The sequence below is a fragment of the Bubalus kerabau genome, chromosome 3, assembly GCF_029407905.1.
Source record: "Bubalus kerabau isolate K-KA32 ecotype Philippines breed swamp buffalo chromosome 3, PCC_UOA_SB_1v2, whole genome shotgun sequence".
NCBI lineage: Eukaryota > Metazoa > Chordata > Mammalia > Artiodactyla > Bovidae > Bubalus > Bubalus kerabau.
The window spans coordinates 101,943,064-101,958,730 of record NC_073626.1 but is presented as its reverse complement, the minus strand read 5'-3'; the positions used below and the strand labels follow the sequence as shown (position 1 = coordinate 101,958,730).

General features: G+C 36.2%; 1 protein-coding gene across 1 annotated transcript in view; it reads left to right on the top strand.

Moving 5' to 3' along the window:
* Positions 1-15,667, top strand: part of ACVR2A (activin A receptor type 2A) — a 97,164-nt gene that overhangs the window by 77,678 nt on the left and 3,819 nt on the right. Inside the window, exons 5-10 of the mRNA XM_055572652.1 lie at positions 2,736-2,879; positions 4,751-4,894; positions 6,102-6,247; positions 7,905-8,019; positions 10,433-10,571; positions 14,720-14,850. Coding sequence (XP_055428627.1) covers positions 2,736-2,879; positions 4,751-4,894; positions 6,102-6,247; positions 7,905-8,019; positions 10,433-10,571; positions 14,720-14,850 — 819 coding nt within the window. The remainder of the gene's footprint in view (positions 1-2,735; positions 2,880-4,750; positions 4,895-6,101; positions 6,248-7,904; positions 8,020-10,432; positions 10,572-14,719; positions 14,851-15,667) is intronic.

The following is a 15,667-nucleotide window of genomic DNA, read 5'->3' as shown; positions in this document are numbered from 1 at the left end:
ATGCTAATAAACAAAATCATTTTTAATAGTCTTAGATTATAGGATAAATAAAAGCTAGATGTAAGAGAAGCTGTTAAAGCTTCCTGTAAATGTAATGAAGAGCTGAAAAGTATGAATTAGAAGAATATTCTAATAATCTTTTACTAGAAAAGCAAAAAGATACATTGATTGGTATTATAGATTTTATAGTTATAATCTTACAGAGTTCTCATTTTTAAACCTGACCTTTCCAGGAATTATAGAATATTGTTGAAAAACACATATTTCTAAAAGTTGTGACATTTTGTAGGTGCTGACTTTTTAGACCTTTTTCTCACCCTTTGAAAATTGGCCTGTGTTCTTGTCAGTTTAAGCTTCTTAAGGTAATTTTGACAAAGCGTATTTCAGGCTGTTAATATATAATGTTGACCATAATGGTAATAATCATTAAGAGAGTGATCTAAGATTTCTTACTGAAATAATGGTAGCTTCAAAACTTTGTAAGTAGAGTCTTGAAAACTAACAAGAACTTTTAAAAGTTTATCTGTACATTTGGAAAACATCCAGTGATTTTTTTTTTTATTGTAAACATAGGCATTGAAAATTTTTGTTTCCTAAAATTGTTTAATATTACATTAAAATCTTATTTTGAACAGTTAATATATTCTTAATTTGAGATGTGGATTAAGTCATCTAAATCCTGTTTTATAGACTGGATCGTATCCACATGGTTGGTACTCTTTAGAATAGAGAATGGATAATGTGTATGTTATCTAAAGAGACATTATCAGTCAGTTTATAAAAGTTATTACAAATCTTAGTGTGTATGTATAGTACCATTTTACTTTCTACTTGGTTATTTTCCCTCTTCAGCTTTCAGCCCTCATCTGCATGGTTTAATTTTGGCATCCCTGCTTTGAAAACTCAACTTTTCTAACTTTTCTCTAAAAGATGAGGGAATCATTGATTTTAACTTTGTATTTAAAAGTTTTTCAAATTGAACTTTTTCTTTCTAGTTAGCCTAATTATTCTTTTATGCAGTTATCCAATAATTCTTGAATTTTGAGGACTGAGTGGTTTCCTTTGCCTTTAGAAGAGTGGTTTTCAGCTTTTTGCCCTCTGTCTCCACGTTCACAGAAGTCCTCTGTCCCTATCAGTGGGATCTCTTATTACAGACCTACTTGATCAGTCAGGGGATGAGGGAAGGAGGGAGGGTTTAATACTGGTAAATGTCACAGTCTTGTTTCCCGTCCCACTGAGGGGCCATACTTCTGTAAGGGTTACATTTGACTTCTTGACTTATCACTTTGTTAACTAAAACAATCTTGACCTCTACTAACCTTTCATATTTTGAATGTGTGAAGGAAATGCAACTTGTGTAGACATTTAAAAATTATCTGATGTTAGAATGGGTCACAGGAAGTCTTCTGGTTTATCATACTGTTTTAAAATAGGAATTCACAAAGGATTTTTAGATTGTCTACTTCAGAAGAAAAAATTACATTATTTTTTTCTTTAATACTTTGCAATGTTTCTATTGCTGAGAATCTTTCTAACGTAGATGTCAACTTTTAAAAAATCTTGAGTGGCACTTGGGCTGATTAATGCCTAAAGGGAGCACTAACTGTCTTGAGGCATTAGAAGACGAGTTTTGTTTTGTTTTTAAAGGGAGAGTAAAGGCAGAAAGACATGCATTGATGAAGGGGGTGACATATAAATTTATAAGTGTCTTAGGCTCCACCCAGTGCCATAAAGTCTGTTGCTACAGAAATTTTAGTTACTTCTTACAGTATTCATTACCCAGGCCTTCAAATATTTCTGGAAGCTTTCCAAAAGGCTTCCTTCCTCATGCTTTATTTGCAGATATTAAACTAATGCAATGCTTTCTGCAAAGGGTTGGCACTTCACTTTGTATAGGAGGATTCCCTGGTGATGCTGTACTCCTATTTATGTATTTGCTCCATTTAAAAAATTAACTATAGCAGTATACTTCTCTTTCATTTACCATAGTGTATCATCTAATGTGACCACTTATTTTCTGAATTATAATTTGTATTTTCTTGGCCATTAAGTCCCAGAATACTATCTCAGTCAATTCTGGGAAATAACTATAAGCAAAAGGATGAAGTGTTACTGGGTGGAAAAATTAGAATGAACAGAGCAGTTTGGTTATAGCAATACTAACTTAACATATTTTTATATGTGCTTTGTATTTGAAATACTTACTTGTAATGTATTTGAAAATAGCCGTGGGTATTTCTGATATTAGTGAAAAAGAGTTGAAGCTAAACACTCGTTGGGGAAAGTAATGGATTTTGAGGAGTGGGTTTTTGATGCATAGCCATAATTTTCTGTTCTGTTACTTTTCAAATCCTTACTCTATAAGGAGGTATCAACTGGATGAAATTGAGATACTATTAGTAGTATCCTGGAAGGTCACAGAAAATCTTAGAATTAATGAGACTGGATCAAAAAGATATTTTCTCCTGATTGCTATGTATATGTAGCCATCACACACACAGAGTAATAGTGTTGAATGTCATTATGAAAACGAAATTCAAGCTCCTTGCTTTGTGATCACTATAGATAATTAGTAATGCTTGAGAACTCTGTTTTGGCAAGGTTGAAGTTACTGTCATTTGTATGTGTTTACCATTTTTGTCAATTGATTCCTTAGTATACTCACTTTTTTCTGATGTTTAGAAGTGATATGTATCAGGTGCTGCTTTTTAAAATAATACTATTATTGTTTGTAGGACCCAGGACCACCCCCACCTTCTCCATTACTAGGTTTGAAGCCATTACAGTTACTAGAAGTGAAAGCAAGAGGAAGATTTGGTTGTGTGTGGAAAGCCCAGTTACTCAATGAATATGTGGCTGTGAAAATATTTCCAATACAGGTATGTTCATTGCAGTTTTCTGATATGCATATATTTGTTAAAAGATGCAGCTGGTTAGGTCATTGTAAATCAGAAACAGTCTGAAAACACAAGCCATATGTTTCAGGGTGGTTTTGTGCTACTGGGGAAAATGGTTAGCCCTTTTATGTCTGTCTTCTCATCTGAGAAATTAATCATACAACAGTCATGTTTGTTTGGAGCGGTGGAATTTCAGTATATGCACATATTTTTGCCAATAAAAGTTGTACAGAAATGCAGAGATGATTCTAATTAAAAATTAAAAATTCATTGTTTGAGTGGTTAATTTTTAATGTCCCATTGACATTACCAGAAAAAGCAAACAGAATAGTGAAAAAGTAGTGTGCTTTGTTTTAGAATTGCTGTTTGGAGATATATCAATATTACTAGACTGATTGGATTTTGTTCTACTTTTGAGTATTGATGTAATTGTTTCATTTTGTTCGGTGAATTTTCAGAGGCAGTCAGCTGACTCCAAATAATTGGTTAACTGTTGACTTGTTTTTGTTTTAGAGGCCAACCTCATAAAACCCTGGTCTCACACACCTCTGAGTTACCCTTTAGTTTTGCTCCATTCGTGGTGTAGATCTGTGATGATTCCTTTGTTCCTGTTGTCTGTTTCTCTACACCTGTGGCTAATGCCATGCATGGTATTGGGATCCTGGCTGGGTGTTTTGATGCAGGTTTCACTGCTCCCTTGCACCTGTATTGTAGACCTTCCTTATACCAAAATAATTCAGTTTCTTTGTCTAATATACCTAGACTTCTGCCGTCTTACCTCCTTGAAAGCCTGTTTCTCAGAGTCTGTGAAGAAGTTTATTACTTTTTTTTTTGGTAGCAAGGCAGATACTGTTAAATGTAGTTTAGTTCTCAGAGGAGAAGTCTATTGGGCCAATGAGTGTTCTTATTTCATGTGAGGACGCATTTGGGTTAACATAAGTGTAACAACAACAATGACCATAGCTAACATTTTATTGAATGGTTCTATTGTGTCAGATAGAGGTACTTCACATATGTAAGTACACACTGATACGTATCCATGTATTGCCCATACATATAATACAACACACACTACACGTGTAACACAACAGCCCTGTGAGGCAGACACCACAGTCCCTGTTTTACTAATGAGGAAATTGAATGATTATGTAATGTGCCAGAGATTCTTAGATAGTTTGGATCCAGAGGGTTCGTACCCATTATGCCTCCCTCTTTCATTATTCTCCCATTGTGAAAAGAAACTAATCCTTTGTAAGTAGACACAACACATAAGAGCCATGGATCACTTGCAGGCACAAGTGAGTCTGTGGTGTTTCAAATTATTGTATTGCATATTTATACCCCATTGCTTTCTTATCGACTTTGCAGGGTATTCTAAACATTTTGCTAAGAATGTCTGACATACTGTTAGTCTTCGAAAAACATTTATTTTCTATTTAGATGAAGTCATACTCCCTGAATTTCATGTCTCAGAGAGATTATTCTTAATAGTAACATAGATAACTTCACACCATGATGAAATTACACTGTAGTTACTAACTTGTGTATGGAAGGAACATGTTGCCATTTTTAAGATTCAGAAGTGCAGCATTTCCGATAACTCCTACATTTACAAATTAGAGACATAAAAAAGTATATTTGAGGGAATGGCGGAGGGCAGGAATTTAGTATGGAGCTGTTACCTGTTGTCAGAGTTTTCTTTTATTAAAAAATAGGACAAAAGAGAACCAAAGAATCTTTTAATACTTAGCCTTTAAAAAAAATTGTCTTAGAACTTACTGGAGTAATCTCTTAGATATGGTTTATTTGCCTGTGTTCTTTGTATTCTTATTTTTCTTTCTTTTTAACTCTAGGATAAACAGTCATGGCAGAATGAATATGAAGTCTATAGTTTGCCTGGAATGAAGCATGAGAACATACTGCAGTTCATTGGTGCAGAGAAACGAGGCACCAGTGTTGATGTGGATCTTTGGCTAATCACAGCATTTCATGAAAAGGTAGACATATCAGTACTCCCCATTTTAACTCAGTAAGGTCAGGGTTGGCTTACTTTCCTAACGTTGGCTACAAAACCCTCACTTACTTTTCTGGGAACAGGGTGTATCTTTATAAATAAAAACCTGTTTTAAAAGTAATTTATATTAATAGAAAAACATAGATGACAACTTTTTCGCCTAACCCTCTACTTATATAATACTAGTCTTTTGTCCCTGATTTCTTGTGCTGCAGTTACTTCTCTTACAAATAATTATTTTAGTATCAGTTCAGTTCAGTTCAGTCGCTCAGTCGTGTCCGATTCTTTGCGACCCCATGAATCGCAGCACGCCAGCCCTCCCTGTCCATCACCAGTTCCCGGAGTTCACCCAAACTCATGTGCATTGAGTCGGTGATGCCATCCAGCCATCTCATCCTCTGTCGTCCCCTTCTCCTCTTGCCCCAAATCCCTCCCAGCATCAGGGTTATAGCCAATGCTTAATAATTTTCATTTGCCATTTACCATCCACCTTTATTACACAGGCCATTTTTCAACTTGAATTTTGTTTCTTAAAATTCTTTAATCAGTGTCGCTTAGTGACAGAAGTAATGTCAGGAAATTTATCTGATCTTTGATTTGTCACTAATTTGTAGGGTAGTTACCACCAAAACACATTTGCTATTTTTCCTCAATTTTTCTACTTTCAGAGTTAGTATGAAAGTATACATTAATGAAGTAGGAAATTGGGTTATTTTTGCCAATCAGTTTCATCACTGTCAGAAAAAAGTGGCTCTTTTATTTCTCTGATTCTTGACCAAAAGGTTGTCAGTGATCTCCAGAGGAAGATCCTTTAGGTTAGTTGTTTATATGTTTTAATTTTTTGTTCTCCTAGTCCTATGATATAACATCTCAATAGTATATCTTAACTTCTAAAATATTTTCTAGAATTTTAAATTTCCAATAATTTTTTTTTCTTTTAAATTTCATCTTCTAAATGAGAAATTAACTGACTATGCTTATAGCAAACCTTGAAAGATTAGTGGTATTCCTTTCAAATGTTTATTAACGTGAAACTTAAAACCATTCAGAAAGAAATGGACTTTGGATATTATTCACTGAAAGGAAAGATACGTTGCCTTCCATAACCTCTTAAAAGTAAAAAGGAAAGTCTCCATATACACATGGCTTTTATCAAGAACATAAGTTGTTTTTTTTCCCCCTTTCTTTAGGGTTCACTATCAGACTTTCTTAAGGCTAATGTGGTCTCTTGGAATGAATTGTGTCATATTGCAGAAACCATGGCTAGAGGATTGGCATATTTACATGAGGATATACCTGGCCTAAAAGATGGCCACAAACCCGCCATATCTCACAGGTAGAGCTGAATTTATATTATTTTCCCCAATAATTCAGTATTTGTTTATTATTTAAACTTTCAAACCATTGGGCAAAATTTTTCCCCTAGTTATTTAATCATGCTGTCGGAGGCATTTGATTTTTATTTGTTTTTCAAATTAGCTTTGAGATTGGCCAGGAAGTATTTTGGATGATATATATATATTAACATCATTATCAAAGGTTAATGATTGACTTATGTTTCAATTTGTCTTATTTCCTAAAACATAGTTAAGAATGAAAGTGTATTTATCTCAAAGGAGAAATTTATTTTGCCTCAAAACATGATTTACTTCAAAGATGATTATAAATAGGTATAAGAGGATGTAATTAAGGAGAGATTTTCGAATATATTTTTGGTTGTGTTTTGAATGACCACGTGATCATTACCGAAGTGCAGGTGATGGGAGGCATGATTTGAATAATTGGGTGGCCTAAATTTCCTTTTTCAGTGAAGAAATAGTACTTGGACCCAATAATGGACAGATCCTTAAAGGGAAAACATTAGTTCCCTTTAGACATGGGATTCAGTTCGCCACTATAATTTAACTTCCTTGAACCTGGGATCAGTTTATCATCTTTTCAATTTAAAGATGGTTGTTTTAAATTAACTGATTCTTGAAACTAATACTTAATCGAGTGCTGGTGGTGTTTTAGGTTGCAGGGAAGCATTACTTTTATTTCAATTCCAATTTTGAAAACCTTAAATGACTTCCACCTCTGAAGTAGCACCCCTTCATCTTCCTGCATACTGTCTAACTGCCTCTTCCTGAATTTTTGCTTGCCTCACATAGTCCTATGGGAAATAATCCTTGTGAACCCCAAAGGTTACTTTAAGTAGGGTACCTCAAAATCGATTGAGTCTAAAACTGGATATTGTATCATTTGTGGGTCTCTCTTTCTGCACACATAAATTTAACCATTGCTTACGACATAGATGTGTTTGCCTGGGGTATAGTTACCTCTGGCATGAACTAGTTGAGGCTGGAGTGTAGAGGAGGAGATCTGATTGCCTTAAAATGGTTACTCTTTTCGGAACACCAGGATCCAGCTGGAGCATGTATGTTTATGGTGAAAATTTTTTATCAGGTAAACATTCCTAGGGATGCTTTTTGTACAGCCAGGTTGATGACTATAATAAGAACCATTAAAATAAGGGACTATTTTAAAATGTAGGCCTCTGCCAATAGGCAAAAAGACTCCAATCCTGCTATTATTTGAAAATTTTTTCATTTTGGTTTTTAAACTGAAGTTTCAGTGAGAGTTTCTAACTTTAAACTGAAATATGCTTAACATCTTAAAAAACATTTTTTTGATTGGTAGATTGGAGTGACATAGATAACATGAAAGCTGGACAGTATCTTTGGAATGGCAGCTCTTTATAAAATGGCTTTATGGGGAGAATTCCTTCCTATTGTCCCTGTGGTGGATAGGACTTGGTCACTGTACCCTTGTGCTTCAAGCTATATGGAGACTTTACTTAAGCTTTTTTCCCTCTCCCTTTTTCTGTATTTCACACTTTGAATTAACTTTTTTTATAGCATACATAGTCTCTTTTCCTAGTCAGAGTCAAAAAATTTAAAAAATAAATTGTTTAAACTGAATTTGAATACTTTGTCTATCTTTCTGTTTGCAAGGGACATCAAAAGTAAAAATGTGTTGTTGAAAAACAATCTGACAGCCTGCATTGCTGACTTTGGGTTGGCGCTAAAGTTTGAGGCTGGCAAGTCTGCAGGTGATACCCATGGACAGGTAAGGATGCTAACTATAAACTCTTAAGGAAAAATAATCCTGTCCCATATTTTCTTAGATGGCTGATCTGGAATCAGTTGGTCTAAAATTATTGTGGTGGTTATTAAATTGGCATCTAATACAAGAATAACTGTCTTGAGTAAGTTTTAAAGTTGCTAAGGAAGATATTTTCATATGGTAGTTTAGATCAAGGAGTTCATCTAAAACAATTCAGATGTTATAGGACTTTATTTTTAAAACTAATCAAAGGAGAATCTAACACATTTTAATAGGCCTCATTCTTTTAGGGAGTTCTTAATATTATTAACTTACTAGCTTTAATTTGGGGTTTCGCTAGTGGCTCAAATGGTAAAGAATCTGCCTGCATCGCAGGAGACCTGGGTTTGAACCCTGGGTTGGAAAGATCCTTGGAGAAGGAAATAGCAACCCACTCCAGTATTCTTGCTTGGGAAACCCATGGACAGAGGGGCCTGATGGGCTACAGTTAATCGAAGTTTACACAGAGATCTCAGCAATAGAAGCCTGTAAGGAAGGCCAGAGAGGAAAAGAACATCCATATGTTTTATTCTCAGAAACTGAGGCTAGGAAAGGTGTTTTCAAAACAGTTTGACCAAAAGGTGTTATTTCCTTACAAAGCCAAATGATTTTGTATAATCATTGCTTCATCTTTCGAATTATGCAAATTATTTGATCACCTGATTCTCAGATTTCTTTTTTCCCAGTGTATGCTGTTGGCCTCCAAGAACACAGCACAACAAATTTTGGCAGTATTGACTAATGATTTAAGAATTTAGTCAATAGTCATAGTTCTAGAAAGTTGACAGCATATGTATTTTGGAAGGAAGGCATTTTTGTGGAGTATTGCTGAGATGGGAGATTGTGCAGGTTGTGGAGTATTGCTGAGATGGGAGATTGTGCAGGAAGTCTAGGACCAAACTTCTGAGCTGATTATTTTAAGACTTAAGTTTTCCAAAGAATTCAATCCTTTGGTACCTTATAAACTTAAGATACCATCCCTCCCTTAAAAAAAAAAGGATTCATTCATATCTTTTAATGCCCTCATTGGGTTATATGACGTGGGTAAAAATAATAATACATAACAATAATACATAATTACATGTATGCATAATAATAAATAATACATCACTGATTCCTTGACTTTAGATTTCACGGACCAGAAAATTTCAAATGCACATTATTGACTATTATATTTTGCAAAGAACACTGGAAAAAAATGATTTTTATCTTTTGTCATCATCAATTGATAAAAGAGAGGACATTTTACACTAAAAAAAGATGATGTCATTATTTCATAAAAATAGAAGTACTCTGGATGACATACATCTGTCTTTAGGAGAAAAGACTTGGGAAAAGCTTGCTTATAGCACAATTAAGTTATTTCAAGTGGCAAAAAAGAGAAAGGTACTCTTTAAAGTGTTCTCCTTATTAATAAATGAATTAGAAACTTGAACTTTAGGGTCTTAGTGAGCAAAACATTTTTTTTTTTTAATACCTTTGTTAAATGTGTATTTACAGGTAATTGCCCAATTTCTAGTGTAGCTCACAGTAACTTAATAATGTACCTTTTGGAAATACTAGTATCTGGGCCACTCCCTAGACCTACTAAAACTCAAGTGGATTGTGATCTACCCAGGTATCACACAGAAATTTTTAAAATAGATGAATTTTGTCAAGCACCAACCAGAGTCATCTGTACTAGCTTGGTAATCATAGTTACATTAATAAGAAATAGCAAACTGCTAGGGACAGATATCAATAAGGAATATAAGGCAGAATTCATGAAGAAACAAATAGATTTTGTGCAAATAGAACTTTAGAAAGTTTATCCTTTATGTGGCTAATTTGCTTTATGTTTTGTATTGTTATACTCAAAAAGAGTATTTTTTTTTTTTTTAAGGATACATTTCAAGCGGTGTATAGTCAGAAAGTATACAGGTTTTTTCTCTGTTCCATCCTCTCTCCACAAATAACCATTGTTCAGTTTGTGATTACTTCCAGAAGGGGGAAAAAGTCTAAGCCTAAACCAGCATAGTATGTGTTGATACATCTATTAAGTGTATCCCAAAGGGATCTTAGTATATACACTGCTTTGTTCTTTGCTGTTTTCATCCTACAGTATTTTTAGAACTCGTTCCATGTCAGTCCTTATAGATCTACCTCATGTTTTTCTAAGAGTTGCATAGTACTTTTATTTGTTTAAGCACACCCTACTCATGGTTGCCTCCACCGTTTCCATTACTGTTGTATTACTTGAAATGGAATAAAATTCTAGTGGTCAAAATTTAGTTATCTTACCTGATAGTAACCACAGTTGGTTTTGATTCTCTTACCAATGATAAAATGTCAGTTCACAAAGTTAGTAATTGCTGTTTGCTTTTAACATCTTTTTCAGGTGGGTACCCGAAGGTATATGGCTCCAGAGGTGTTAGAGGGTGCTATCAACTTCCAAAGGGATGCATTTTTGAGGATAGATATGTACGCCATGGGATTAGTCCTGTGGGAACTGGCTTCTCGCTGTACTGCTGCAGATGGTAAGGGAACAACTATTTTTTAAAAAGATATTATGTATGTGTATGTGTGTGTACCTACTACACATGTATGGAAAGGGTTGATTACTCTAAGGTAATATTATAAAGCACAGCTGTTTTTTAAGTAGACTCCCAGAAGTGGTAGTGTAAAGAAAATTCAGGATGCAGGGGACAGGAGGGCAGGAGAGGAAAGGTACTGAAATGTACTGATGCATTATGGTTGCCAGATGCTTTGCTGGGCACTTCACATATCTTTAGCTTATTTCCTGAAACAACTTTGGAGGTAATTATTAGCTTAGTTTTCTATGTGAGGAATTTGACACTCAAATTTTAAGTAGAAATTAAGTAGCTTGTCTATTTTAGCTTCAAGTTGATGAGTGATAGAGCCTAGATTTGAAACTCTGATCCAGATTCAGGGAGAGGGCTGCTACCTTGGTCAGGTCATATGGGTCCTAAGTCACCTAAGGGTTCAAGTCAGCTCTTGGGTGAGAGTTGCATGTAGATTTGGCCTCTCAGACATTGTCCTGGGAAGCTATTCAGCACTTGCATGATGGAAACATATACCTCAGCAACAGATTGAATTAGCATTCTATCCTCCATGGCTGAGCACATTATACTGCAGGTTAGATTCTGCCTCTTCAAAGCTTTGAAAGTCTGATCTACTGTAGACATTATTATAAACATAAGTTACATTCTCTAGCACATCACCTTGGTTCCAAGAGAGTCCTAGTCCTTGTTTTTTAAATCCAAAAATAGGTATTCACATTGATTGATTATAAACCTGCATGTTATATTCCTGGTGTGAAGGAATTATAGTGTTGTGGGTACTGTCTTTAGTGCTCCTTAGAAGGTCTCTCTTTTCTCCAATTATGTTACGCTTTTTGGGATATCAGAATATAAGATAAACTTTCTGACTGCTAACCCCCAAACCAATGTTAGTTTGATGTTTTGTTTTTTTCTAATTTTAATTTTAGATGTTACGGGAAAATACATTGCTTAAAATTTGACTAATAACTCTCTGAAGCAAATCAATTGGATATAGTAGTATGAGGGATAAACAATGTACAGTTCAGTTGATAAAAATGTATCTTGGACAGTTAATTCTAGAGTAAGGTTAAGTATGAATTGTCCATGTAGGTAAATGTTTTCTGAGTTTATGTGCTCAGTCATGTCCAACTCTTTGCAACCGCATGGACTGTAGCCCATCAGGCTCATCTGTCTATGGGATTTTCCAGGCAAGAATACTGGAGTGGGATTGCCATTTCCTTCTCCAGGATATCTTTCCAACCCAAGGGTTGAACTCATGTCTCCTGTGTCTCCTTCATGGCAGGTGGATTCTTTACCTGCTGAGCCATGGATAAATGTTAATACCTGAGAAGTGTAAGGAAATATTATCGGAGTTTGGAGGAGTGAAGAGTTGCTTTGTTTTGTATGAGGGAAGTTTTTACGGAATAAGAGAAGGATAGATGCTTAGATTTCTTAAATACCTTGCATGTGCTATGGAATACTTAGTTGCAGACAGGCATTTCTGATCCAAGTCAGAAATTTTAGGGGACAGTGTGAACATTGCAAAAGTAGTGATTTTAATTTTTTTTGATGGCTAGTCATTGATGGTTTAGTTCAGTGAGTCTCAAATTTCAATGTGCAAACCAAACTCCTGGGAATCTTAAAATTCAGATTTTGGCTCAGTAGGTCTGGGGTGGGGCCTAATAATTACATTTCTTACAAGCTGCCTGTCAATGCTGCTGACCTGTGGACCACATTTAGAGTAGTGAGGGTAAGAGACACCTTAGAATGTCAGTACTCTAAGTGCACAAGCAGAGCCCGACTATTCAGCCACCAGGTATTCGTACAGTTAGACAGGGTTGAATTAGATAGCCTCCTTCATGATCCAGTTAACTTAATTCTATGCAGGAGTATTTGGTATGTTTTGAGAACTTGCACAGGGTTTGCTATCTATATACAGACACATCTGGTCACTGAAGTTGCTCATTAGTGACCAGTTTCCCATCAAGGGCAGATGGTTCACAGACTCTAGAGTCATTCTGAGGTGGATTCAGCTTACGTCATAGCTGTATGCCCTTGTGCAAATTATTGAACTTTTTTTGAGCTTATCTGTAAAATAGGGTAATGCCACCTGTACTCTGCGAAGATAAAATGGAATATAAAGTTTCTGGTCAGCATTAAGTGTTTATTGATTATTAGTTATTACTAACTCCTAACTGAATTTCTGTATTTGAGTAGGCCTATGTTGTAGAATAATCTTGCTTTTCTGTGAAGGCACCATTCTGACTTGTTGGGAACCCTGTTTATACAGTACATTTGTGATTTTTAAACTAAATATTTGGCAGCTTTTGTGAGGGCAGAGATGTGCCTCTGGAGTACATACCTCCTTGTATGATTGTGTAGGGGGTTAGGGCATGTCAGAATAATGATGGCTGTAACGGACTGAACCGAAAGGAAAGCACTACAGTTTATAGTCTGATCTGAATTGCAGGAGGAGTGGGTACCTTATAGAGATGTTATATCCTTAATATGCACATATCCACGGTTCCCTGTGTCCTATATACAGAGGTAGGTATTCCTTATGCAGTAGGTAAGATAGCTCCTTAGAATACTTAGCAGTGTAACATGCCAAATTACAGACTTTTTGATTTCTTCTAAATTAAAATTTGTGGTTGTAACTACAGTTGAGCGTTTGTTTCTCTCCTGTCATCATCAGTTCAGTCGCTCAGTTATGTCCAACTCTTTGCGACCCCATGAATCGCAGCACGCCAGGCCTCTCTGTCCATCACCAACTCCTGGAGTTCACCCAAACTCATGTGCATCGAGTTGGTGATGCATCCAGCCATCTCATCCTCTATCGTCCCCTTCTCCTCCTGCCCCCAATCCCTCTCAGCATCAGGGTCTTTTCCAGTGAGTCAGCTCTTTGCATGAGGTGGCCAAAGTATTGGAATTTCAGCCTCAGCATCAGTCCTTCCAATGAACATCCAGGACTGGTCTCCTTTAGGATATACTGGTTGGATCTCCTTGCAGTCCATGGGACTCGCAAGAGTCTTCTCCAACACCACAGTTCAAAAGCATCAATTCTGCGCTCAGCTTTCTTCACAGTCCCAACTCTCACATCCATACATGACCACTGGAAAAACCATAGCCTTGACTAGACAAACTTTTGTTGGCAAAGTAACGTCTCTGCTTTTGAATATCTAGGTTGGTCATAACTTTCCTTCCAAGGAGTAAGCGTCTTTTAATTTCATGGCTGCAATCACCATCTTCAGTGATTTTGAAGCCCCCGAAAATAAAGTCAGCACTGTTTCCGCATCTGTTTCCCATGAAGTGATGGGACCAGATGCCATGATCTTCATTTTCTGAATGTTGAGCTTTAAGCCAACTTTTCACTCTCCTCTTTCACTTTCATCAAGAGGCTTTTTAGTTCTTCCCTTTCTGCCATAAGGGTGGTGTCATCGGCATATCTGAGGTTATTGAGATTTCTCCATGCAGTCTTGATTCCAGCTTGTGCTTCTTCCAGCCCAGCGTTTCCCATGATGTACTCTGCATATAAGTTAAATAAGCAGGGTGACAATATACAGCCTTGACGTCCTCCTTTTCCTATTTGGAACCAGTCTGTTTGTTCCATGTCCAGTTCTGTTGCTTCCTGACCTGCATACAAATTTCTCAAGAGGCAGGTCAGGTGGTCTGGTATTCCCCTCTCTTTCAGAATTTTCCACAGTTTATTGTGATCCACACAGTCAAAGGCTTTGGCATAGTCAATAAAGCAGAAATAGATGTTTTTCTGGAACTCTCTTGCTTTTTTGATGATCCAGCGGATGTTGGCAATTTGATCTCTGGCTCCTCTGCCTTTTCTAAAACCAACTTGAATATCTGGAAGTTCGCGGTTCACGTATTGCTGAAGCCTGGTTTGGAGAATTTTGAGCATTACTTTACTAGCATGTGAGATGAGTGCAATTGTGCAGTACATTCTTTGGCATTGCCTTTCTTTGGGATTGGAATGAAAACTGACCTTTTCCAGTCCTGTCATTATAGCCTGAGTTAGGAAAAGGTGGTAAAAGTATGCTTTAGAAAACTTGTTCCAGTTAGGAAGGCAAGATGATTTGAATTAAAATGACTTTTCCCCCTTTTTTACATTTCAGGACCTGTAGATGAATACATGCTGCCATTTGAGGAAGAAATTGGCCAGCATCCCTCTCTTGAAGACATGCAGGAAGTTGTTGTGCATAAAAAAAAGAGGCCTGTTTTAAGAGATTATTGGCAGAAACATGCTGTAAGTTATAGTTAGCTTTTCACTTTAATTTCCAATTAAAAAAATGCTCATCAGAGGAATGATTTATATTTTTGCACCTTTTCTTTCTGGATTTCCTGAGGCGGAGATCTTGGTACAAGGTATTCTATACTAGAGTCCTAGAAACAGTGCAGTTAAGGCCACCTCTGTACACGCGTGAGGGAGACGGTAAAGTCAGAGCCGTGGGGGACACTTGGCTTTGTGCTCCTGTGTCACAGTGTCTCCTAATTGGGAGGTTTCCAAGGGAAACAAGTGGCTGACTGTGAGCCTGTGGAGAGTTGCGTAACCTTGCTGATCACCACCTTCGCATATGATGTCGTTTTAAAAAGTGAAGTACTCAGTATTATTCTCTGACAGTTACTGCATTTTGATTGGATGATTTTCAAGTTCATAAGAGACTAGGAATGTGAAGGCTGGAACAATATTGCCCTGGTTATTTTGTTCTAGATATAACTAGAAACATGGATAAGCCAAGTAGAGAATCCTTAAGTGTGGCTTCCTAACCCTTTTCCTACTTATCTGCAAGGTAGAAATGCTGAGAAACTAAGAAAAGAATAAAAATTGGTAAACTTCTCAAAGCCTTAGTTTTGAATTCAGTTCAAAGGTTAGCTTAAATTACCTGCTTTGTGAATAATGATCAGAGATATTTGGAATTAAACAAATTACCTGCTGTGATCATCTCCAGTGCTTAAAAAAAAAAATACTGTTTTCTCTCAGTGCTTCTCTCCATGTGAGATATTCGAAAGTGAATGTTGACAAATATCAAACTTGGCTAATTTTGAGACTTTAACCGACAAGA